Consider the following 27,374-nt stretch of genomic DNA (forward strand, 5'->3'; position numbering starts at 1 on the left):
ATGAGCAGCGCCACCCAGAATTGTACCAAGATAAGTTCAAACGCCCGATAGGCCTGGTCGAGACGGAAGAAGTTGAGGACTCTACAGAAGACCAGGAAGTAGCTGTGGCTGAATGGGCTCGGGGGCAGCTCCCGTGTCCTGCAAATGGGTGAAACAACAAGGGCCAGCAAGAGGGTTTGACTTCGATGTAAGCAAAGCTGAGCAGATATTCGATTTATTGCTTAAGGAAAAACAGCTGAAGTTACCCGAAGGCCATAAAATCCCTACGGCGCAAGAAATGAACGGGAGACCGTACTGCAAGTGGCATCACTCGTTCACCCATATCACCAATGACTGCAAAGAGTTGCGTTGGCAGATCCAAACGGCGATAGAACAAGGCCGTTTGATCATTGGTCAGTTTGCCATGAAAGTGGACACGCAACCGTTTCCTGGCGTCAACATGGTGGAACACAATCACTCCACGAGACGTCAGCTGGATTTCTCGTTCGATGTTAACATGGCAGGGCCTGTATACCACCATGGCAGGGATAAAGAAGAAAGCGGTCACTCCCGCGGCAAGGAAAAGGAGGAGGCCGGCCCACGCGACCGGACCCGATATGATGACAGACAGTACATCACCGAGGAACAGGTGAGAAACGTGCGGTATCAACGACCGCTCTCTGCGCATCTCCTTAACAAATATGAGCATCAGTATGACCGACGCCGGCGGTACGATGTAGACAACGGAAAATATCGTCGGTATGATAGAGACGACGAAGGATATGAGCACCACGCTAAGGGGAAGTCAAGAGAGCAGGAAGACATGGACAGACACTGGGATTGTCCTTTCTTTAAGCACTGCTGGGATTCAGGAATGAGCCGATTGCCTACAATCGATAACTGCCCGGAATGTAGACAGCAGAAGAAGGACACATGTGAGGTTTCGGTGTTCAAGCGTCTAGGGCCTCTCCCATCTCAGAACAGACGAGCTGAGTCATCTCGGGGGAAGATTTCGAGGAGTCAGAAGATGAAGAAGAAGATAGATACCACCGGCCAAGGTGGTGCCCTGATGGACTCAGTCACTCCCAAAAGCGTATGGTTCAGCGTCTACGTAGCTTGGAGGAAGCCGAGGCGCAATACCTGCACACGTTGAGGAAAGCGCGGCCCGATCTGGCCGTGAAAATTCAGCAAACTTTGGAGGCGGAGAATCGTCCACAGAAGAAAGAATGGCGCCCCAAACAAATAAAAGCCGATGCGAAGGCATCGGCTGGCACAAACATGGTGTTCATACTTCCGTCGGAGTTTTGTGCTCCAAGAACCGAAGAAGTGCCGGTAGCACAGTTTGACTGCGGCCCGCGGCCAGTTATCTTTGAAAAGCCACGAGAGAAGAGCTACAAACATTTGAAGGCCATGTACCTAAAAGGTTATATCAACGGGCAGCCTATCGGCAAGATGTTGGTTGACACAGGAGCGGCAGTCAATATAATGCCATACTCCATGCTACGGTGTTTGGGACGCTCTAACGCAGAGCTGATCAAAACCAACATCACACTAAGCGACTTCAACGGCCAAGCATCAGAAACGCAAGGCGTTCTGAACGTGGATCTAACCGTGGGCCGAAAAACCATCCCTACATCATTCTTCATCGTCGACAGCAAAAGCACCTACGTTGTCCTGCTAGGGAGGGATTGGATTCACGCCAACTGCTGCATTCCATCCACAATGCACCAATGCCTGATACAGTGGGATGGAGATGAAGTGGAGGTTGTGCATGTGATACGTCTCCGACGTATCGATAATTTCTTATGTTCCATGCCACATTATTGATGATATCTACATGTTTTATGCACACTTTATGTCATATTCATGCATTTTATGGAACTAACCTATAAACAAGATGCCGAAGTGCCAGTTCCTGTTTTCTGCTGTTTTTGGTTTCAGAAATCCTAGTAACGAAATATTCTCGGAATTGGACGAAATCAACGCCCAGGTTCCTATTTTGCCCGGAAGCATCGAGAACACACGAGAACCGCCAGAGAGGGGGCACAGGCCCACCAAACCCTAGGCCGGCGCGGCCAGGGGGGCCCGCGCCCCCCTATAGTGTGGCCACCCTGTCAGCCCTCCTGCGCCGCCTCTTCGCCTATTTAAAGCCTCCGTCGCGAAAACCCTGAGACGATCGACGAAACCCACAGAAACCTTCCAGAGCCGCCTCCATCGCGAAGCCAAGATCTGGGGGACAGGAGTCTCTGTTCCGGCACGCTGCCGGGACGGGGAAGTGCCCCCGGAAGGCTTCTCCATCGACACCGCTGCCATCTCCACCGCCATCTTCATCACCGCTGCTGCTCCCATGAGGAGGGAGTAGTTCTCCATCGAGGCTCGGGGCTGTACCGGTAGCTATGTGGTTAATCTCTCTCCTATGTACTTCAATACAATGATCTCATGAGCTGCTTTACATGATTGAGATCCATATGATGAGCTTTGTATCGCTACTAGTTGTGTGCTACTCATGTGATGTTATTAAAGTAGTCTATTCCTCGTGCATGGTGTAAAGGTGACTAGTGTGTGCACCATGTGGTTCTTGTCATAGGCTATGATCATGATCTCTTGTAGATTGTGGAGTTAATTATCATTATGATAGTATTGATGTGATCTATTCCTCCTTCATAGTGTAATGTGGACAGTGTGTGCACTATGTTAGTTCTTGGTTTATTTTGCAATGATCTATTATGCTCTAAGGTTATTTAAATATGAACATTGAATTGTGGAGCTTGTTAACTCCGGCATTGAGGGTTCGTGTAATCCTACGCAATGTGTTCATCATCCAACAAAAGAGTGTATGTAGCACATATGAGAAAGAGTTATTTATTATGCGATCAATGTTGAGAGTGTCCACTAGTGAAAGTGTAATCCCTAGGCCTTGTTCCTAAATATCGCTATCGCTGCTTGTTTCTTGCTTTCTTTGCGTTACTACTGCTGCGTTACTCGCTTGTTTACTGTCCTGGGCAAAGCACTTTTCTGGTGCCGTTGCTACTGCTTATTTATACCACCTGTATTTCACTATCTCTTCGCCGAACTAGTGCACCTATTAGGTGTGTTGGGGACACAAGAGACTTCTTGCTTTGTGGTTGCAGGGTTGCATGAGAGGGATATCTTTGACCTCTTCCTCCCTGAGTTCGATATACCTTGGGTGATCCACTTAAGGGAAAACTTGTTGCTGTCCTACAAACCTCTGCTCTTGGAGGCCCAACACTGTCTACAGGAAAAGGAGGGGGGCGTAGACATCAAGCTATTTTCTGGCGCCGTTGCCGGGGAGGAAAGGTAAAAGGTACTCACACTCCGGATCTCGGCTACTAAGCTATTTTCGCCGTTGTAAGTACTCAAAGCTATTTCCTTTAGATCCTGCAATTGCATCTTTTTGTTTCTTGTTTACACTAGTTTGGCATAATGGACAAGAATGAGCTTCTTATGCTATTTCCTGATTTAAAACATGGATTGTTTGATGCGAAAATTAAAAAACCTATGGAATCTTATTTGCATGCTGGTAGTAATATTAGTATGAACGCTTTGAACACCATTGTTGATAATGATATAGAAAGTTCTAAGCTTGGGGTAGCTGGTTTTCATGATCTTTTTAGTCCCCCAAGCATTGACGAGAAAATTTTCTTTGATGATACTTTGCCTCCTATATTTGATGATGAGAATAATAATGATAGCTACTTTGTTGAATTTGCACCCACTACAACTAATAAAATTGACTATGCTTATGTGGAGAGTAATAATTTTATGCATGAGACTCATGATAAGAATGCTTTATGTGATAGTTATATTGTTGAGTTTGCTCATGACACTACTGAAAGTTATTATGAGAGAGGAAAATATGGTTGTAGAAATTTTCATGTTACTAAAATACCTCTCTATGTGCTGAAATTTTTGAAGCTACACTTGTTTTATCTTTCTATGCTTGTTGCATTATGCTTCTTGAACTTGTTTATTTACAAGATTCCTCTTCATAGGAAGCATGTTAGACTTAAATTTGTTTTGAATTTGCCTCTTGAAGCTCTCTTTTGCTTCGAATACTATTTCCTGCGAGTAGATCATTAAAACTGCTGAGCCCATCTTAATGGCTATAAAGAAAGAACTTCTTGGGAGATAACCCATGTGTTATTTTGCTACAGTATTTTGTTTTATATTTGTGTCTTGGAAGTTGTTTACTACTGTAGCAACCTCTCCTTATCTTAGTTTTGTGTTTTGTTGTGCCAAGTGAAGCCTCTAATCGAAGGTTGATACTAGATTTGGATTTCTGCGCAGAAACAGATTTCTATCTGTCACGAATCTGGGCTGTTTTCTCTGTAGAAAAATCAGAAAAATATGCCAATTTACGTGCGTGTTCCTCAGATATGTACGCAACTTTCATTAGTTTTGAGTTTTCTGATCTGAGCAACGGAAGTATTTATTAAAAATTCGTCTTTACGGACTGTTCTGTTTTGACAGATTCTGCCTTTTATTTCGCATTGCTTCTTTCGCTGTGTTGGGTGGATTTCTTTGTTCCATTACCTTCCAGTAGCTTTGAGCAATGTCCAGAAGTGTTAAGAATGATTGTGTCACCTCTGAACATGTGAGTTTTTGATTATGTACTAACCCCTCTAATGAAGTTTATGAGAAGTTTGGTGTGAAGGAAGTTTTCAAGGGTCAAGAGAGGAGGATGATATACTACGATCAAGAAGAGTGAAAAGTCTAAGCTTGGGGATGCCCCGGTGGTTCATCCCTGCATATTTCAAGAAGACTCAAGCGTCTAAGCTTGGGGATGCCCAAGGCATCCCCTTCTTCATCGACAAATTATCAGGTTCCTTCTCTTGAAACTATATTTTTATTCGGTCACATCTTATGTACTTTACTTGGAGCGTCTGTGTGCTTTTATTTTCGTTTTGTTATTTTCATTCTCTGAATAAATACATGCTTGTGTGGGAGAGAGACACGCTCCGCTGTTGCATATGAACACATGTGTTCTTAGCTTTACTTTTAATGTTCATGGCGAAGGTTGAAACTGCTTCGTTCATTGTTATATGGTTGGAAACGGAAAATGCTACATGTAGTAATAGGTAAAATGTCTTGGATAATTTGATACTTGGCAATTGTTGTGCTCATGTTTAAGCTCTTGCATCATATACTTTGCACCCATTAATGAAGAAACACATAGAGCATGCTAAAATTTGGTTTGCATATTTGGTCTCTCTAAGGTCTAGATAATTTCTAGTATTGAGTTTGAATAACAAGGAAGATGGTGTAGAGTCTTATAATGTTTACAATATGTCTTTTATGTGAGTTTTGCTGCACCGGTTTATCCTTGTGTTTGTTTCAAATAACCTTGCTAGCCTAAACCTTGTATCGAGAGGGATTACTTCTCATGCATCCAAAATCCTTGAGCCAACCACTATGCCATTTGTGTCCACCATACCTACCTACTACATGGTATTTCTCCGCCATTCCAAAGTAAATTGCTTGAGTGCTACCTTTAAATTCCATCATTCACCTTTGCAATATATAGCTCATGGGACAAATAGCTTAAAAACTATTGTGGTATTGAATATGTACTTATGCACTTTATCTCTTATTAAGTTGCTTGTTGTGCGATAACCATGTTCACTGGGGACGCCATCAACTATTCTTTGTTGAATTTCATGTGAGTTGCTATGCATGTTCGTCTTGTCTGAAGTAAGAGCGATCTACCACCTTATGGTTAAGCATGCATATTGTTAGAGAAGAACATTGGGCCGCTAACTAAAGCCATGATTCATGGTGGAAGTTTCAGTTTTGGACAATATCCTCAATCTCATATGAGAATAATAATTGTTGCCACATGCTTATGCATAAAAGAGGAGTCCATTATCTGTTGTCTATGTTGTCCCGGTATGGATGTCTAAGTTGAGAATAATCAATAGCGAGAAATCCAATGCGAGCTTTCTCCTTAGACCTTTGTACAGGCGGCATAGAGGTACCCCTTTGTGACACTTGGTTAAAACATGTGCATTGCGATGATCCCGGTAGTCCAAGCTAATTAGGACAAGGTGCGGGCACTATTAGTATACTATGCATGAGGCTTGCAACTTGTAAGATATAATTTACATGATACATATGCTTTATTACTACCGTTGACAAAATTGTTTCTTGTTTTCAAAACCAAAGCTCTAGCACAAATATAGCAATCGATGCTTTTCCTCTTTGAAGGACCTTTCTTTTACTTTTATGTTGAGTCAGTTCACCTATTTCTCTCCACCTCAAGAAGCAAACACTTGTGTGAACTGTGCATTGATTCCTACATACTTGCATATTGCATTTGTTATATTACTCTATGTTGACAATATCCATGAGATATACATGTTATAAGTTGAAAGCAACCGCTGAAACTTAATCTTCCTTTGTGTTGCTTCAATGCTTTTACTATGAATTATTGCTTTATGAGTTAACTCTTATGCAAGACTTATTGATGCTTGTCTTGAAGTACTATTCATGAAAAGTCTTTGCTTTATGATTCACTTGTTTACTCATGTCATATACATTGTTTTGATCGCTGCATTCACTACATATGCTTTACAAATAGTATGATCAAGGTTATGATGGCATGTCACTCCAGAAATTATCTTTGTTATCGTTTACCTGCTCGGGACGAGCAGAAACTAAGCTTGGGGATGCTGATACGTCTCCGACGTATCGATAATTTCTTATGTTCCATGCCACATTATTGATGATATCTACATGTTTTATGCACACTTTATGTCATATTCATGCATTTTCTGGAACTAACCTATTAACAAGATGCCGAAGTGCCGGTTCTGTTTTTCTGCTGTTTTTGGTTTCAGAAATCCTAGTAACGAAATATTCTCGGAATTGGACGAAATCAACGCCCAGGTTCCTATTTTGCCCGGAAGCATCCAGAACACACGAGAACCGCCAGAGAGGGGGCACAGGCCCACCAAACCCTAGGCCGGCGCGGCCAGGGGGGGCCCGCGCCCCCCTATAGTGTGGCCACCCTGTCAGCCCTCCTGCGCCGCCTCTTCACCTATTTAAAGCCTCCGTCGCGAAAACCCTGAGACGATCGACGAAACCCACAGAAACCTTCCAGAGCCGCCGCCATCGCGAAGCCAAGATCTGGGGGACAGGAGTCTCTGTTCCGGCACGCTGCCGGGACGGGGAAGTGCCCCCGGAAGGCTTCTCCATCGACACCGCTGCCATCTCCACCGCCATCTTCATCACCGCTGCTGCTCCCATGAGGAGGGAGTAGTTCTCCATCGAGGCTCGGGGCTGTACCGGTAGCTATGTGGTTAATCTCTCTCCTATGTACTTCAATACAATGATCTCATGAGCTGCTTTACATGATTGAGATCCATATGATGAGCTTTGTATCGCTACTAGTTGTGTGCTACTCATGTGATGTTATTAAAGTAGTCTATTCCTCCTGCATGGTGTAAAGGTGACTAGTGTGTGCACCATGTGGTTCTTGTCATAGGCTATGATCATGATCTCTTGTAGATTGTGGAGTTAATTATCATTGTGATAGTATTGATGTGATCTATTCCTCCTTCATAGTGTAATGTGGACAGTGTGTGCACTATGTTAGTTCTTGGTTTATTTTGCAATGATCTATTATGCTCTAAGGTTATTTAAATATGAACATTGAATTGTGGAGCTTGTTAACTCCGACATTGAGGGTTCGTGTAATCCTACGCAATGTGTTCATCATCCAACAAAAGAGTGTATGTAGCACATATGAGAAAGAGTTATTTATTATGAGATCAATGTTGAGAGTGTCCACTAGTGAAAGTGTAATCCCTAGGCCTTGTTCCTAAATACTGCTATCGCTGCTTGTTTACTGTTTTACTGCGTTACTACTGCTGCGTTACTATTGCTTGTTTACTGTCCTGGGCAAAGCACCTTTCTGGTGCCGTTGCTACTGCTTATTTATACCACCTGTATTTCACTATCTCTTCGCCGAACTAGTGCACCTATTAGGTGTGTTGGGGACACAAGAGACTTCTTGCTTTGTGGTTGCAGGGTTGCATGAGAGGGATATCTTTGACCTCTTCCTCCCTGAGTTCGATAAACCTTGGGTGATCCACTTAAGGGAAAACTTGCTGCTGTCCTACAAACCTCTGCTCTTGGAGGCCCAACACTGTCTACAGGAAAAGGAGGGGGGCGTAGACATCAGCATGCCGATGACTCGATCGAGATCTCAATAGCTGGCATGAATATTTGGGACGCAGACGACCAAGAGCCGATCTCTGGAGTCAGTTTGGACGGCTGTGAGCGCATCGAAGCTACAAAAAACGGGGTGAGGCTGGTCTTATCCACCGGCCTGACAGAGTAGCAAGAGCAAAGTCAATGGACGTACGTGGCAAGGCCGATCCCAGCGATCGGCCCCAAAAAATAAAAAGCAATGATCTCACCTCAAGCATGTCACATAGTCGTAGTAGGGAGACTCCCTCCCGTAGTAGAGCACAAATAAGTTGTAAACCTTCATGGAGCAATGCAATCGAAAAGGGAGCCGATTCCAGCAATCGGCCCAAATTATCCTCACCATACGTTTTGCCTGTGTTCAGCATCGATCTGGCAGGCGACGGAAAGCTAGGATATGGGTTTACATCGGCTGATGAGCTAGAAGAAATTGACATTGGTCCTGGGGATAAGCCACGACCAACATTTATCAGCAAAAAGTTAGATCCGCATCTGAGGGGCCTGATGATAGCTTTGTTGAAAGAATACCCAGATTGCTTTGCCTGGGATTACACAGAAATGCCCGGGTTAGACAGGAGCATCATTGAGCATCGGCTCCCTCTTAAGAAAGGATTTCGGCCGTTCCAGCAGCGAGCACGACAGATGAAGGCCGAAATTTTAGAAGAAGTCAAGAAAGAGATCGAGAAAATGTTGCACGCCGGGTTCATCAGGCCATGCAGGTATGCTGAGTGGATTTCTAGTATCGTGCCTGTAGAGAAAAAGGACGGCCGATGGCGCGTCGCCATAGATTTTCGGGATCTCAATAGAGCCACTCCAAAGGATGAGTATCCAATGCCGGTAGCAGAGACATTTATCAATGCAGCTGCTGGTCATAAGGTTTTATGTTTCATGGATGGCAATGTTGGTTACAACCAAATTTTTATGGCTCCAGAGGATATACATAAGACTGCATTCAGAGTACCAGGTTCGGTGGGCTTGTTTGAATATGTAGTCATGACATTTGGACTGAAAAATGCCGGCGCAACATACCAAAGAGCCATGAATTACATCTTTCATGATCTGATCGGCAAGTTGGTGGAGATTTGCATTGATGACGTGGTAGTCAAGTCTATTTCAGTAGAAGGACACTTGGAGGATTTGCGATGCATCCTGGACCGAACTAGAAAATTCGGGCTAAGAATGAATCCAAAGAAGTGTGCTTTTGGTGTAACGGCCGGTCAATTCTTAGGTTTCTTGGTTCATGAACGCGGAATTGAGATCGGCCTGAAAAGTTAGGAGGCAGTGCGAACAATGAAGCCACCTACCACGAAGAAGGAACTCCAGTGTCTCATCGGCAAAATCAACTTCGTCAGAAGGTTCATCTCCAATCTGTCAGGGCGAATCGAGCCGTTCATGGGATTGGTAAAAATTAAGTCTGATGAGGAGTTTCGCTGGGGGGCAGAGCAACAACGAGCGTTTGACGAGATTAAAGAGTATCTAACGAAGCCACCGGTGTTGGTTCCGCTTGACAAGAAGACAGACCATTCTATATTTACTTGTCAGTAGCTAACACTTCCATCGCCTCAGTGGTGGTGCAAGTTTATGATGGTCTGGAGAAAGTCGTTTTCTACCTCAGCAGAAGGATGTTGGATGCAGAAACTAGGTACCCTGAGATCGAGAAGTTGTGCCTCTGCCTATTTTTTACCTGCACCAAGCTTCATCACATCTTGCTGTCAGCGGAAATTGTCGTCATATACAAATCAGATGTCATCAAACATATGCTGTCGGCTCCTGTGTTGAAAGGCCGACTCGGTAAGTGGATGTTTGCATTATCGGAATTTGATATCCGGCATCAGCCTGCGAAAGCAGTCAAGGGACAGGCGTTGGCCGATCTTATTGCTGAACGAATCAACACTGATATAGCAGCACTGTCTGTGCGTGCATGGGCCATGTTTTTCGATGGATCGGTTTGTGATGATGGTTGCGGCATCGGCATTCTACTCGTATCGCCTCGGGGGGCAACATATTCCTTCTCCATCAGGCTAGCTACCCCTTGCACCAACAATGTCGCTAAGTATGAAGCAATACGCAAGGGAATGGAGTTGCTATTGGAAGCCGGGGCAGAAGCAGTGGAACTTTTTGGAGACTCCAAATTGGTGATTTCCCAACTCACGGAGGAATACAAATGTGGGAGCGAGTCACTCTTCCCATTATGGATGCAATGCCGTGAGCTGATGGCACAATTTAGGTACATAAACTTCAATTGGATCCCGAGGTCGCAAAATACCGAGGCAAACGACCTCGCACAGATGGCGTCAGGCTACAAGGACGTAGCAGGTGGAGCCGATGTTCAGGTACAGTTCCTGGAACCGGATGACTGGAGAGCCGATATCTTCAATTACTTGAAAGATTCGGCTCGGGGGGCACCTAAACGCATAAGGTACAAGGCCATGAAGTATGTCCTTATTGGAGATGACATGTTCTACAGGACTTTGGAAGGGTTAATTCTCAGATGTCTGAAACCAGCCGAGTCAAATCGGCTCTTACACGAGGTACACGAAGGCGCCTGTGGAACTCACCAGTCGGCTCATAAGATGAAATGGTTGATCAGGCGATCGGGGTTTTATTGTCCCACCATGCTTGAGGATTGTTTTAAGTACTATAAAGGGTGTCAAGCGTGTCAGAAGTTTGGGAGAATTCAGACGGTACCCGCATCAGCAATGAACCCCATCATCAAGCCTTGGCCATTTCGAGGTTGGGGCATGGATATGATCGGCAAAATCAATCCTCCATCGAGTAAAGGCCATGCGTGGGTTCTGGCCATTACAGATTATTTCACTAAATGGGTGGAGGCCGTCCCTATGAAGTCAGTAGCATCGAAAGATGTTATCAATTTCGTGAAAGAACATGTCATTCATAGATTCGGGATTCCCCAGACTATCACGACCGATGGAGGTTCGGTCTTCCTGTCTCACGAGTTTAGAAAGTTCTGCGAGGACATGGGAATTAAGTTGATCCGATCGTCTCCATACTATGCTCAAGCAAATGGGCAAGCTGAAGCGTCCAACAAGAGCCTTATCAAGCTGATTAAGAGGAAAATCGACGAGCCCCCTAGACGTTGGCACGAGGTATTGTCAGAGGCTTTGTGGGCTTATCGCATGTCATGTCATGGATCGATAAAAACCTCGCCATACCATCTGGTCTATGGACAAGAAGCCGTATTGCCCTGGGAAATCACGGCTGGGTCGAGACGTATTACGTTTCAGAATGATTTAACAACTGAAGAATACGCAGCCCTGATGAGTGATAGCATTGAGGATTTAACGGAGCTTAGACTGTGGTCGCTTGAGAAAATTAAAGAGAACAAAGCCAAGGTAGCTCGCGCATATAATAAGAAGGTGAGACCAAAGGAGTTCCACGTTGGTGATCTGGTATGGGAAGCTGTGTTGCCATTGGGGACTAAGGATCCAACGTATGGTAAATGGTCTCCAAATTGGCACGGGCCGTACAGGGTCGACCAAGTTTTAAAGGGTAACGCATACATGCTCGAGGAGCTGAGCGGCGTGAAGTTCCCAGTGGCTGTCAATGGTCAGCATCTCAAGAAATATTTCCCAAGTATGTGGGATGATGGAGAGTGAAATATGGGGGCCGATGCATGAAATCGGCCAGTAAAAAAAAATTCACAAGTATGTGGGATGATGGATAGTGAAATATGGGGGCCGATGCATGAAATCGGCCAGTAAAAAAATATATATACAAAGCACAGCCGATGCACAGACATCGACTTTAGACTAAAAAGCCGATGCGCAGCCATCGACTCTAGAGGTACAAACTGTTACATGGATAGGCTCTATTGAAGGAATGCCTCGCAGGCACGGAGGGCGTCAGCACGAACACGATCCACCTCGGCGATCTCGGCCTCGTCACCTTCGTCCTCGCCCGTCACTAGCCATTTGTTCAGGGCACAACCACCGTCTCGATCGGGGAGGAAAGCAAGGCTTTGAGACGCTGGAATTGACATAGGACAGCGCTGGGTCGTGGTTCATCGCATGCCGAGGAGTTTGGGGGGCAACAGGTTCAGGAACTGGCCTTTTCCTGGAAGCCGATTTTGGTGAAATCGGCTGGCTCTGCATCACGACCTTGTTCAAGGGTGGCGAGTTTTTGCAGAAGAGGACCACAGGAGCCGGTGGGGTGAATTCCGGTGGCGTGTTACGGTAAAGACCGATGCGTTGCTATCGGCTCTTTGTGCGTTGACCCACTTTGACAATCAGAAAAATCAAACATGGAAGCCTTCTTCATTGATTAAAAGGGGGATTTTACAATAAGAGCCGATTGCTCACAAAAGGAGGATATGCTGCCTAATGCACTACTGCTAGTCCTATTCTAGTAGTCCCTAATCTAGGGGCCGTCGCTGCCCTCGTCGTCGCCGTCCTCGCCGCTATCGGCGCTGCTGCCGGCGATGTCGTCGTCGCTGCTGCTGAAGCCCTCGGCAGGGACTTCTTCTTCTTCGTCGTCGTCGTCGTCCTCCGACCCGGCGCGGAAGCGCTTCGCCGGCGGGTATTCGTCGGAGGAGGTGTCGTCCTCCGCTTCATCCTCCTCGTCGGAGGAGAGGTCCTCGCCCCAGGAGAAGGCGTCGTCGTCGCTCTCCTCCTCCAACTCCCCGTCCACGAGGAACTGGAGGTTATCCTCCCCGTCGGTCAAGGATTCGTCATCCTCTGACCCGACGGCGAAGTCCCAATCCACCTCGTCCCACCATAGTGGGGCGCGGGCATTGTACGCCGCTGTCGGGTCGTACTCCGGCGTCGGCCCGCTGGAGGAGGAGGATTGGAAGGAGAGACCCGAAGAGGCAGAGGAGGAGTCCATGGTCGCAGAGGAGGGTTTTCGATTGCTAATGCAGAACAAGAGGATGAGGAGGCGAACTGCTCGGATGAGGTTAAATAAAGGGGATACGGTGGAAGATGATTCAATGCTGTGGCAGTTTCGAGGATGCGGTGCCAAAACTGTCAAATCGTGCAGTATGGAGAAGTTGAGAAGGCAAGGCATCATGATGGAAGGGCACTGTAGTGGTTCTGCTCTGCAACGCGTGACCCGATGAAGGAAAACAGAGTGGTTTTGGAATTATTATTGCCAAAACCAGGGGGGCATGTGTTATCACCAGATTTTAGCCAAATCAGAAGATGGGCCGTGATTGAGATGGGCTTGGAGGATATGCACATAAAGTGTTTCTGAATCGGCTTCGTGCGAGAATTTGGGCTAGATTGCCCGTGTATCTGTACATTATAGTAGATCACATTTTAGTTTAGAATTAAGAGATAGAGTTTGGTTCGTACACAGTTAGGTTTATTCCAAAGATAGAAAGTCCACGGACTATAAATATGTACCTATGGTTATTGAGAAAGGAGGACGATCACGTTCACAACAAACACAATTTAGGCGCATCGCCACCCCTTGTTTCGAGGGTTTCTTCCGGGTAAGCGTCATGCTGCCTTGCGATCTAGGCAGTATCAGTTTATTCGTTGTTTTGTGTTGCTCGTACTGAAGCTTTGTTGATGGCGAGCAATACCGTTATCATAGATGTTTTGGGGCTTACATCGGTACTTTTCTGATATGTTTGTTTAGTTATGCTGCCCCTAAATATCTAGCTGCCTTTGCACCTATCTGAGGTGTAAGGGCAGCATCTTGTTTAGTCTTTATTTAGTAGATCCGATCTGTTACGGTTGTTCCTTGTTTTCCAAGGATTAGTTTGATATCCGCATGGTTAGGCCTTGCAAACGGGTTGAACGATCCAGTAGTGCGTAAGGTATGGTTTGCCGATCCTATAGGGGTTGTTCCGGGAATCGACTCTGTGTTGGTTTTTAGGCCTCTTCTAGGATTAGTTTTCTATTATCTTTCGTATCTGCCAGGCTCAACTACGTGTAGGACGTTCCAATTATGCGGTGAAATCCCTAAACTGTCGTAGATTGATTTAACTTGGTATTGATCAAGCAGGATCCCCATGTTATCGTAGATCCAATACGAACCATGGATGAATCGGCTCCTTGAGCTGATTCACAGGATAACCTGAGAGCCGATCGAGGCTCGGATTTAATGTTTACGTGTCTTCCATGCAGGAAACTAATCGAAGCAATCTATCACCTTCCTGACCAGGTATAGGTCAGGTGGCACGCCCTCGCGACAGCCAGGACGTGTGCCGGAGCTTTGCGGGCCGTCGCCCGAGGGACCAGGACCCACCAGCAGTTCTGGGAGCCTCCCGGCTCTTCGTGTTGCTCGTCGCTGCTCGCCGGTGGGTTTTGGCAGGCAACAGTGACCTCTCCAGTAAAAGCAATCAGACTGTGTGGGTCGTTGAGATTAGATCAAACGGTCCGAATGGTTTCAATCTCCTTTAGCAAACGCGTTTGACGACCAACGACCAACTTTAATATAATAGTATAGATAACCATAAACTACATGAAACAATTTTTATTTGACAGAACTGAAGCCACCCATGAGGGTAATGCTTAAGGGCACGTTTGGTTGTCTGGTACCGATTTGGGTACCACTGCACCAGGGAGATGGGACACACTGCGCGTTCCATACAAGCTCTAGACCAGAAAAAGCCATGTTGTTTGGTTGCCTGCGAAGCTATTTTCTGCACCGGAGAGGGGAGACATGCTCCATTGTTTGGTTGCCTGCTTGCAGCCCAATTTGAAAGCACCGAAACACAATTCAGCTGTTTGGTTGCACATATCACAATTACATAGTCTTACCACATTTCAAATTGGGTGAGAATATCATGCCATAGCATGTTACATCCGATCACACACCATTCAGAAGAACAAGATCGTCACAGCCACGCCGATCAGGAAGACGATGACGAAATCTTTGACCCTTCTCTCACGTACCTCCGATGCTCCTTGTAGAGAAGGCACTGCCTCCAGCGGTAGTTGTGCTAACGCATTGGCTGATCGATGGCCTCAATTACCATGGCCTCATCATCCAAGAAGCTCTGGTACTCTTGTTGTGCCTCCTCCAATGTTTCATACCCTCTCTAGCTATTGTTGGAGTAGCCACTGATTTGGTCTTGACAGATTCTCCATGAGTTGTATATACCTGGAACCCTTCCTCGGAACACCACACACCACTATCATGGCAAAAGATGAACACGTAAGGTTGTTGATCGATCACAATTCACAAGCATGAAACAAGTCATAATAGAGGAACACAACTACAAACCAAGTCATAAGAGAACAACACAAATGCTGACAACAAATGATAAACTAACATGACATGCATGATCATTGCAAAAGTGGATCACAAGTTCATCCTACACTACTATGGTGTCATCCTACCACCACAACAAAAGTGGATGCCATCCTAACACCGCAAGTTCACCATCACATGAGGGCCTGGTTAGTATATATCACCTCATCATACTTACAAAAAGGGGTCATCAGAAGTCTTTTATCCCTAACTACAACCAAAATGTATAACATCATCATCATCATCAAGTCATAAGCCAACTCCATCACCTCCATGCATGCATCCCCTCAACCACGCCATCAAGGTCACTACTACATGTTGTAGTGGTACTTGGCAAGGTAGTTCTTTAGCTAGAGGATGCGCTGTGGGTCGTTCATGCCAACAAAGCTGGAATCCTGGGCCTTGTGTTCGACGAGGTGGCTCAATGCCACCATGAGATGCTCTTCGGTGAAGCCAACCATATCCATGACTGCCTGCTACAGGTCAAGGTGCATGTGTGTGGGCTTGTTGTCCCCGATGGCATGTACGCCGTCCTTCACAACAACAGTCATGTTGCTGAAGGTCGCCAGCTTGCCGTCGGTGAAGGTACCTCTCTTCCTCTTGCCGACGTTCATCTTTTCCGACATGTTGGCAGCCTTCTCAAGTGGCCCATCGAGGATGGCCGTGTCAGATTCCTGAGTGTCAGCATCCTCAACTGAAGGCGCAGCTGGAGGCGTGCTGAGGGGCTCACTTGATCCCATGGCAAACTTGTCGGTGACGAGGCCGAAGGAAACGATGGTATGCATCTCGTCGTACTTTGCAATGGGCGAGTTCAGGAACTCCGCGTCCCTTGGATGATCCTACCATATGAAGGGACAATGATGTTAGTTATGCATGTTTGTGATGAAAAAAGTTAGTGAGGAGGACATAGTCGGGTGTGATGAAAAGAGTCGGTGCGAGATGTGGGTGGCTCGCTGGAAACGACCAATTCAGGCGTTTATCCCGGGCCAGGTCCAATGGTGCTTTAAAAATCGTGTTGTCCAACAACGTGGGTGAGCCTAGTCAACAAAACAAGCTTTTTTTTGCGCCACCCATGCGAGCCAAGAAACCCCAGGCTACCAAAGGCGCCCTAAGTGACGCCCCGCTCGCGCCCGCACCGAGCGGGGAATAGGAGCACCGACCTCCAAACCTTTTCTTGTTTTTGAGAGCCTCCAAGCTTTTGTTGTGGTGTGCCATCCAAACAGGTTGGCCTTGTTTCTAGACCTATTCAGCCCAGCCCATCCCACCCTCCCTAGTCCTATCAACAATCAATTTTAGTCCGGGTGTTGATATACACCGCACACCCCACAACTAGGCGGCTCCCGTACACCCCACCGCTAAATGGGCTTGGCCCATTTAGCTGATTGTGGACGAGCTGCTTCCCTACATTATTCCGTTTGCTTTTTTATTGTTCTTTCATTTTTTCCCACTTCTGTTCACTTTTGATTTGTTTTTTCTAGACTCAGACATTTTAAAATTTTGGAACTTCAACAATTTCTGAATCTAAACTTCTTTTCAAAATTTGAATTTTTTGATTTTTTTTGAATATGAATGTTTTGAACAACTTTCGAATTTCAACAATTATTGTTTTGCAAAAGTTGAACAATTTTTGGATCTGAACATTTTTCGAATTTCAACAACTTTTTGAATCTCATCAATTTTTGAATCTAAACAGTTTTTGAATTTGAACAAAAAATTAGAATACGAACTTTTTAAAAAATGTAAACATTTTTTGAATTTGAACACTTTTTGAATCTTTACAATTTTCGAAAACAAACATTTTTTGAAAATCCATAAAACCAGAACAATTGAAAAAAAACCCGGCAAATCCTGGGCGAAAAAACCAGGCTCACGACCAATATGCCTAGGCCCATATACTACGGCGGGGTGTGCGGCGTCGCAGCAGCAAGGGCGCGCCTACTCATCGCTTATTAGCATGAGTTAAAAGGCATCACTCGTAGCGATGCCTCACTCCATCCGCGTGCACCCCTCTTGGGCTGGCCCGGGTAAGGGATTTTCTGTATTTTTCCTCTTTTTCAACTATTTTCAGAAAAATCCAAATATGAAAAAAATGTACAGATTCAAATCGTTCAAAATATAAAAAAATATAAAAAATGGACATTGTTCAGATTTGAAATTTGTTTAGATTTAAAATTTGCCCAGATTCAAAATTAATTTGCTCAGATTTAAAATTTGCATAACTTTGAAATTTGCTTGAACTAAAATTTGCTCGAATTTAAAATTTTCTTAATTTTGAAATTTGATTGAATTTAAAATTTGTTCAAAAATAGAAAAAAGTAACAGAAAAGAAAAAATAAAAAAGAAAGAGAACCGAAGAAAGCAAAATACCAACAAAACCCGACGGAAACATTTTTAGATGCTAGTCTTGAGGCTCAAGAGATTTGGCCTGAGGTTATATCGCCTATGAAAGCGCGTTCGTGCTAGGTCATAATGTCCTTGTTGCTTATGAATCTATACCATACAATAAAGAATAAGAGACTGGGAGCCTCTGGTCTATGTGCAGTTAAATTGGATATGCATAAAGCTTATGATAGAGTGGAGTGAGTATTTTTGGAGACTATGATGAGAAGACTCGGGTTTGCTGAGAGATGGATTTCTCTTATGATGGCATGTGTGAGTTCAGTAAGATATCAAGTGAGGTTCAATTCTGAAGAGATCGAGACGTTTATTCCTACTCGAGGTCTTCGACAGGGGGATCCCCTCTCCCCTTATTTGTTCCTCTTATGTGCGGAGGGTTTATCTAGCTAGTCTACTTTTGCATGAAGAAGAAGTTGGTGGCATCGATGGGGTAAGGGTGTGCAGAAATGCACCGTCAGTTTCACATCTACTTTTCGCTGATGATTCCCTTATACTCATGAAAGCTGATATGTCTAATGCAACTTCCTTGCAATTAGTGTTGGATACTTACTGTGCAAATTCAGGCCAGCTAGTGAGTCTGTCCAAGCCAAGCATTTTATTTTCACCGAATACTAATTCCCTTCTTAGAGCTGAAATTTGTGAAGCCCTCCATATTGATACCGAGACCCTGTCTAACAAGTACCTGGGTCTTCCAGCTTTGGTAGGAGCGGATAGAAGTGATTGCTTTGAGCATTTCATTGAAAGAATCATCCAACGCATTAATGGATGGAAAGAGAAACTTTTGTCTATTGGAGGAAAAGAGATCCTTCTCAAGGTAGTAGCGCAAGCTATCCCAGTTTATGCCATGTCGGTTTTTCAAATACCAAAAGGGATTTGCAAGAAGATGATGGATGCAATCTCTAAATTCTGGTGGGGCGATGACGATAATACCAACAAAATGCACTGGTACGCTTGGTGGAAAATCTTCTACCTAAAAATGAAGGAGGCATGGGGTTTAGGGATTCTGATTCTTTCAACCTTGCCATGATTGCAAAATAGTTTTGGAGATTTATTAATAATCCAGAATCTCTATGTTCCCGAGTCCTAAGTGCAAAATACTACTCTCATGGAGATATCTTGAAAGCGGGACCTAAGGCAGGATCCTCTTTCACTTGGCAAAGCATTTGTGCATGATTATCAACTTTTAAGCAAAACGGTAGACAAATTAATATTTGGTTGGACCCGTGGATTTCCAGTAGTGCAAATCAGAGAATTCAAACTCCAAGGGGCAAAATAGTTTTTACAAAAGTTAGCGAGATCATCTGTCCCGTTACCGGACAATGGGGTGAAAATTAGATACGAGGTATTTTCCATCCTCTGGATGCGGGAAGAGTTTTGCAGATCCCTGTACACAACCAAGATCTGGATGACTTCATTGACTGGGGATTCACAAAGCACAGAAGATATACTGTGAGGTCAGGCTACCACTGCCAATGGAGACATCAGTTTGGTCCTTCCGCCGGACAATTGGCCCTTCCAGGATCGTCTATCCATAATCTAGTATCGAAAGTGTTATGGAAACTTAAACTCCTAGGCAAGATTAAAAGTTTTCGTGTGGGGGGCTCTTCACGACATTCTACCATTAAAATGTATCTTAGCTAATCGCCACATTGGAACGACGAGCGAGTGCCCAATATGTGCGCAAGGACCAGAAGACATTCATCACTTACTTTTTTCGTGTCCCGTGGCGCAAGAATTGTGGCCGAGCCTTGAAGTATCTAATATCATTAGCGAAGTGGCCTAGGATGATCGTGCTGGCTCGTCAGTTCTAGAAATTCTTCTTCAACGTGAGGACAATACCGTGCAGAACTTCGATTCCAGGCATGAAGGAGTTGATATCCATAACTTTCTGGTACCTGTGGTGGATTAGAAGAAGGCGCACCAATGGCAAAGTGGTTCCTCGCACCAATGGCAAAGTGGTTCCTCCGATCTACAAGTGTAAGATGTCCATATTAACGATGGCAGCTAATGCAACGAAATTCTTGAAGATGTCTGCAAATACGTCCACAACAATCTGGCAAAGACCTGAAATGCGTCAACTGAAGTTAAATGTTGATGCTTCTTTTTTTTGGATACGTCTGAGGGGCAATTGGTGCAATAATTCGAGATTACAAAGGAAATTTTGTGGCGGCTACGGGAAAGGTATTATCGCATGTGATGACAGCTACTATGGCAGAGGCTTTGGCCATGAAGGATGACTTATGCTTGCAGATAGATTGGGGTGTCATAATATTGTTGCTGAATCTGATTCCTCTGATATTATCGAGGCTTGCTTAGGGAGTGAGAATTGGTGGACAGACTCGACACCTATCTATGCAGATTGTGTTGATCTGGTTGCCTCAATTGGAGAAGTTACCTTCAACCACTGCCGAAGAGATGCAAACAAAGCAGCCCATGAGGTAGCTAAGGAGTGTTTTCTTAATGGGAGAATTGGTTATTTACCCAAAAGTTCATCAGCCTTGGATCATCTATCCAAAGTTGATTGCACCTTGGTTAAATACCCAACAAAAGGCTTAGTTGTGTTTATGATTTACCCAAAAGGGGTCTTGTGTAAACTTACAAATTACCCTTTAATTGGCCATGAAAATGACTACTTTGGGGCAAGTCTGTTTTAATCGCTGTTTGTACTGAAGCCTGGGGAATATCTGACCTGATCTGTACATGTTTTAAACGCAGCCCTAAATTAGATCTTTATGTATGTGGAAATATGCATGCACGTGTGGGCTGTCATTTATATGAATGCATGCAACTTTCCATGGTTCTGCCGAAACTGATCACAAGCATGTATATGGCTTCCATGAGGCTGCAAATAATATGAATCAGTTCATCAACTACCTCCGATTCAAGTATACTAATCAAGTGCCGACTCACCCTGTACTGACCAACGAATTTTCGGAGGCGCTTGTCTGGTCGTACAACAACATTAGAAATAGCAGAAGATGGAATCCGGAACATACATGCGCACGGCGGCCGGACGTATGGGCACGGCACAGGCGGACGACGGCTATCACAAGCAGATGATGTTGATGAAAGTCAGACAACGTCGGGATGGTTGAAAGGCGTCTCTCAATTGTGGATGCGGAGGCGATTGATCAGCCGCCCGGAACGGCGCTGACTGGAGGCGCACATATGTGAACTCGATATGGTCGAGGAGGGTTTTAATCTGATCAGATCAAAGCTGATCCACCAACCGGTCTGTGACTAACTCTAATTAGGGTCCTGCTGTAATTATCTTTTTATTTTTAAGTCCTTGTTGGGTATTTAACCAAGGTACAATGAACTTTGGGTAGATGATCCAAGGCTGGTGAACTTCTGGGTAAATAACCAATTATCCCTTTCTTAATAATCTCTCTTGTAATTGGGACGATGAGGCCCCTAGCTTTTTTTTTTTGCAAACACTCCTAAACGATGTAATAGCTGAATGATTCGTGGAGCAGCAAGTTTCAGACGCACTCTTTTCCTTACCAGGGTACCTAAGGGGACTGGAAGGTTTTTAACGAGACGGCTTGCTAGCTTAATATATTATATTTTTATCTCAAAAAAAAAAACCCAAAAAAGTTCCAAAACCGGAGCCATGCGCCTCGACGGGCCGCGGCCCAAATCGCCCCATTAGTGGGCGGGGCCTATCCCCCGCCGCTAATGGGCGATGAATAGGATTTGCCAGCGGCCGACCTATGCGGCGTATAGGAATTGCCTTTCAGTCCGGCCCCGCCTTGTCCAAACACAAAGCGTACCCACATCGTCTCTTTCCTCTACCGTTTACTCTGCTCCGCTGCTCGCCCCACCTATGGAGCCCACGGCGCCGCAGCGAGGCACCAAGCGCCCCCTGCCCGCGACCGCCGGCGCCGGCGGCGGCGACGACGATGACCGCTCCGACCTCGCGTAAGTTCAACCCAAGCCCCTCCTCCGGCTCGGCCCTCTCCCGCCCCCCTCCGCCCTCGCCGGGACCTCGCGTTAGGGTTTCGCCTGATGTTTTTCCTCCGTGCAGGGACCGCAAGGTGCGGTTCCCCAAGGGGAAGAAGGCCAAGCACCGCGACCCCTCCGCCGCCGGCGGGAGCGGGGACGCGGGCGCCGCGGAGGAGGACATCGACAGCCTCATGAACCCCGAGCTCGCCGCGGTGAAGCGCGCGCGGCGGCGCCACCGCAGGGAAGGGGACGACGCGCAGGGCACCGCCAATGTCAAGGGCTTCGAAATGCGCTACAAGGTATGCGGCGCTGCTTCTGCCTTCGATAATTATGTTTCTTATGCTAGTGATTGTAGCCACGTAGCTTCTGATTTCTAGCGAATCATGGGTCAGAATTTACAAGCTGCCTTCTAGCCATATGGGGAGCGCAACTGACGGGATGAAATAGGGCTTCTAGGTGAAATTGCAGCTAGTTTGCCGATATACTCTGTTGTCCTGTTGTATGCATTACTCCTATTGCTTTTAAAAGTATTTTTTTTTGGGTAGGGCTGCAACCAGTTAAAATGTCATAGCGCGTTAATTATGGACATAATTTGGTAACTTGCCAACTTGGGGGAGTTGTCCAGTAACTTTGTTAGAGGAAATACAACATGAACTGATTTATAAATAAAGCAAAAGCTACTGTGATTACCATAATTACAAGGTTAGCAAGAGAACAGTCGAAAGACAAACGCAGCTATCGAACAATGAAAGACAAAAGCCCACACGTGAAAAAATGCCAAGTTTGCTTCCAGACTTCGGATTGCTTTAAAGATCAAAATGCCAAGTTTTTTTTCAATATGTGGTATGAAAAACATCTGGTGAAAAAGGAAAAATAGGAGGATACACTAAACAGAAAAGGTAGCAGCATAGGCCAGGCCTCAGTAGCTCTACCAAATGGTGTAGTACCTATGGTTTGGATTCAGTTCACTTAGCTTTGGCATTTTGAATATTAGGCCATCATAAAATAGCTTACAACTAAAATATTATGTAGCTGTGCTTTCCTATCGTTTTGGCCATCATAAAATAGCCAGGGATCATGCCTTTTCCTTTCCCTTTTCCCTATTTTGATTTGTAAGTCTGACCCTATATAATTCCTGCACTCTTCCATGCTTACCATTGGCATTATGAATATGTTAGGCATAAGTTGCTAACCACTTTGCTGTCATTGTCAGATAACACCGACTTTGATGTTCAACAGGATGATGCCAACTTTATCGATGATGGTATTGAGATTGAACCTTTTAACTTGGATCAAGAGAGAGAAGAAGGATACTTTGATGATAATGGTAACTTTGTGGAGTTTGCAAGAGGCAATGATATGAAGGTACTTCGTGTTTTATGTTTATTATCTTGGATGTTTTGTGTGGAGATACAATCTATCAATTTGTTGACACAAGTACCCATTTGTTGTAGGATGCCTGGCTGGACAATGTCGAGGTTGACACAAAGTATGCTGAAAAGTTCCAAAAGAAAAAGGACAAAGAAGAGGAGTTCCAGGACCTCTCTTCCGATGATATTGGAAAGATAAAAAAGAGAATAGCAGACATGCTTGAGGCAGATGAAACGGTATGTTCACTTGCAGCTTCTGTGTAGTTTTAACTTCTAACATTGTGAGATGGGTCAGGGGGATAAGGTTTCCCTCTTGTATTCTCTTGTGGGATGTCATTGTTGTAGTTCTTGACTGAACGGCAACATACTAGAGAAATGATTTAGTGAATCAGGTTAACTGTAACCTGGCAGTGTGTTACTCGTTTCACACACATCTTTGCTCTGCTTATACAGATAATCAATCTGAATCAGTACATGTCCAATGGAGATTAAGGACAAGCATGCTTGTTGGTTCCTCGCGTGCTGCATGTTCTTCTCCCTTTTTAGTTAATAATCTGAACCAAAAGAATCTAGAAACTGTTACATTGGTTGCTTCACGATATTGTAGGCCAACTGTTCAGGGAAAACTCTTTTAGTTACGAATACAACTTTTCCTGGTTACAGCTTGCACAACCTTGTCTGCCATGCATGAATCTAAAGCGGAAATATTGAACGAATCAAAACCTATCATTAGACAAGGTTATCATGTGAGACGTTTTATATTAATATTATTCATGTTTTAATGTATGCTAAATCTTTTTTTTGGACGATGTTCTGCCAGATAATTCAGGCTCTGAAAAGATTGAAGAGTTCATCCACTGATGAACGTGGACGAATGACTGAGGGGACACAGCGTATGTTTGATGAGCTGACAGAAGCTGCCATGAAGCTAATGGAGAACGGGGAGTACAGTATGTGTTCCTTTCTGTTCAAATTTTCTAGTTGGCAGTTTTTTGGCCATCCATTAACCATTTCAGTATGGAGATATGTTTTAATCATCACATGATTTGCACCCTCATTCCATTTTGTTTTAATGTCCTGGTGTAGATGTGTATTCAGATGACCGGGAGACATTTGTACGTGAGGCTGGTTAGTACTCCCACTCCCAGCCCTAGTTACTAGATCATTCAAGTTTTTTTTTGTATAAGCACCGGGTTTTATGTTTTACATTACAATATGTTCCCATTCCAATATTGAAACAGCATTGCATTAATGTTACTAGTAAAAAAAAATATTTGACTACTTGGAATATGAACAATAGTTTAGAATTGAGATCATTATGTGAAATGTGTGTGCAGAATGGCCAGTTCCCTCACATTATTTCAGCTTGCAAATACATAGATTCTGACTTTTAGGCTCTCCCTGTTTTCCAATGGTAAGTTGCAAATACGTGTTGTTGCAGTTAATACGTCAGATAAATACATTACCACCCATTCGAATCCATTGCCCCATTGAATCAAAGAACTTTACCTGATTCATGATATCACATATGTTGGAGCTAGCACCACTATTCATGTTTACATAACTGACTTAAGCTAACATCATAGCTCATGAAACAAATAAATATACTTTTCCCCATTTAAAAGATGCAGCACTGATAAATGGAAATAAGAAACTACACTGCCACTGAAAGGAGATGTTAAATGAAACCAAGCAGACAGATTCTTTCAATCAAGAATAGTCTTGTAGCTGTATGAACATTATGCTAGTTTAGTAGTGCTCATTGTGATCTATTCCTTAATATTGTCTTCATGAGGATCACACCTGATTACATATTCTGTCATTTTGCCTTTTGTAGAGGGTTATGAACGTCTAAAGCGTGCTCGACTTGGTATAGCAGAAGTTGAAGAAGATATCTTTGCAGACACCACAGAGGATGACCCAAGTACCTCGTCCTTACTGGAGATGGACCGTGGTCTGTCAGCCGCCAATACCTCCACGACAAATGCTATAACAGATGATGATGATAGTAACCTTGACATGTTTGGAGACAATGACGACACTGATGCCACTCATGATTCTGATGTGAAAACTGTAGATGCAGGTTGCAATCCTGATCCAGTACCACAAGACGCTTCCCGAACCTCAGGTGTAGAGAGTAAGTTGTCATCTCATTGATTTCTCTTTATGCTGAGCAAATTCGCATGCCCCCTGTTATTTTTATAGAACCATTCTTGTATTTAGTAGCAACTCATTTGTTTATTCTTGCAGAAGCTGGCAATGGAAGTGTGGACTCAGATTATGTCTATGATCCAACCTCTGGGTAGGTTATAGGTTTCACTTTGTACTAGTTGCTGCAGTTACATTTAAAATATAATAAATTTTAGATTGTTAGGTTTACAACCAGAGTTAGCTAACAGTTCGTAGCTGACTTCTGTACTGTTACACTTCTTACTTGTGTTGATTATACTTCCTATCTGGTTTTCATGTAGGTACTACTATAGCAGCAGCACAGGCTACTATTATGATTCTGCATCTGGGTGTTATTGCTCTGCATCTACAGGAACCTGGTATGTCTATTTGAACCTGTTGTTCATTCAGTCAATTGCTGTTGTTTCTGTGTCTGACGAACCACTTTCTGCTTGATCCAACAACAATCTGTCCATGTTAGTGTGGTTCTTCTTTGGTTAGTACATGTGTTGGAATTCTAGTAACAGCTTAGGGGAACCGTGTACTGTGGAACAATTGTGCATTTTGATGAAGCTGTCATGTTCATGTGCCCTAGTTATCCAAATAGGATATAATATCCTGGTAGTTAGGAAAGCTAGGATGATAGTGTATAAAGCGCGATTCCAGGTCTGCTGCCAATTGCTTGCCTATTATAAATTCATTTCATGCCACATGTGCTCACTTTGTTGTGATAAAAGCTGTAGCCCATTTCTGAAAAACAAGTTGCCCCATGGTTAATTTTAGGTAGGTAACCAGTGGTTGTGAAGCACCCGTGCTGAATTACCTTGAGCTTTGCAATATTCTTGAGCATCTTAAGTTAAGTTGTTTTTCAGTCAAATTTGATGCATAGTGATAGAACTACAGAAGTCATCCAACGAAGCTTTTTTTGACACAAAAAATATTTAGAGCATGAGACAACTTCGTCAGTTTGAACGGAGACTCTGGTCTGTGGCCGCAGGGCATCACACTTAAACTGTGCTGTTACCCTCATCTCATGGAACTGAGCCAAGGTTATGCTGGCTCTGCAATTTCCCCTTAATCTAACAAAGTTGCTTGCCCGTGTCCATATGATATAACTATTTTTTCTAGTTCACATGCCCAATGGCAGAATCCTTGTCGCATGTCTCCGTATGCCATATATACGCTGATGTGCTATATTACATGTGCAGGTACTCGTACGACGAACAATCAGGCACATACAACGAAATGCAGGGCGAACAAACTGGCGTGCACACAGAAGTAAAGAGAGATGGTGTCACGGAGTAGCCGAGGTTTAACTGCTTGCTCCCAATATACTTACCAATGTTCTGTCGATGTGATACGGAGCTCCAATTTTCAGTAGAGGGCCCCTAGATCTCAACTCCCATGGCAGAACTGCCTTTGCTTGCATTATCATGTGGACAATGAAAAGAGCTGCTGACCTGCAGTTAGCTGAAGTTCGTGAGATCATCCACCGAGCGTTTGCACATGCACAGTTATGAGTTGTTTTCCCCTCGCTAGCGGTTATACTGGCACCATGTTCACGCAGAAACCTGTAGTATGTGTTCCGATACATCTCCATCTTGAGAAATTGGAGTATTATTACTGTAACTTACTAGATGATTATTTTCTGTAACTTACAAGATGATGAAACAGAAGCTCATTTTTTGTTCCTGAATTCTGTACCACCAAATTGTGCCTGACCTATACAGCTATGTACCATTAGTAATTGATCTGTTATTTGTCATTCTATAGGTTATGTTTGGATAGATACCAAAGCTGGCCATGCCTATTTTTTGACTCTCCTGCCTGACTTAATGCGTGCCCCTAAATGGTTTCGCCAAAACATGGGCAAGTTGGCCGCCAAACTCCGCTGCACGCTGGGAGTCTCCTGATTAATACTACCTCGATTCCATAATATAGAACATTTTTGCAAACTAAATTAGTTTGCTAAAACATTTTATGTTAAGGAAACGAGGTAATACTCCGTACATGACTTGGACGGATGAGGCAACAAAGTTGGTACCAACAAATTGTGAGCAGTCATCT

The 27,374-nt window shown here is 44.4% G+C and overlaps 1 protein-coding gene across 1 annotated transcript; it reads left to right on the top strand.

Annotated features, from left to right (window-relative positions):
• The first annotated feature begins 21,580 nt into the window (after window positions 1–21,580).
• LOC127301183 (uncharacterized) lies at window positions 21,581–27,075 on the top strand. The gene is made up of 10 exons (XM_051331404.2): window positions 21,581–21,744; window positions 21,851–22,067; window positions 23,008–23,133; window positions 23,223–23,375; window positions 23,959–24,088; window positions 24,225–24,266; window positions 24,976–25,275; window positions 25,389–25,440; window positions 25,610–25,687; window positions 26,516–27,075. The coding sequence occupies exons 1-10, from the start codon at window positions 21,650–21,652 to the stop codon at window positions 26,610–26,612; spliced, it is 1,290 nt and encodes a 429-aa protein (XP_051187364.1). The 5' UTR covers window positions 21,581–21,649; the 3' UTR covers window positions 26,613–27,075.
• The last annotated feature ends 299 nt before the right edge of the window (window positions 27,076–27,374 follow it).

This window comes from Lolium perenne, chromosome 5, assembly GCF_019359855.2.
Source record: "Lolium perenne isolate Kyuss_39 chromosome 5, Kyuss_2.0, whole genome shotgun sequence".
NCBI classification, from domain to species: domain Eukaryota; kingdom Viridiplantae; phylum Streptophyta; class Magnoliopsida; order Poales; family Poaceae; genus Lolium; species Lolium perenne.

Coding starts and splice junctions, on each gene's coding strand:
- LOC127301183 (XM_051331404.2), top strand. CDS start 21,650: ATGGAGCCCACGGCGCCGCAGCGAGGCACCAAGCGCCCCCTGCCCGCG. Junction 24,089..24,224: donor AATGGAGAACGGGGAGTACA/GTATGTGTTCCT, acceptor GTCCTGGTGTAG/ATGTGTATTCAGATGACCGG. Junction 25,441..25,609: donor GTCTATGATCCAACCTCTGG/GTAGGTTATAGG, acceptor GTTTTCATGTAG/GTACTACTATAGCAGCAGCA.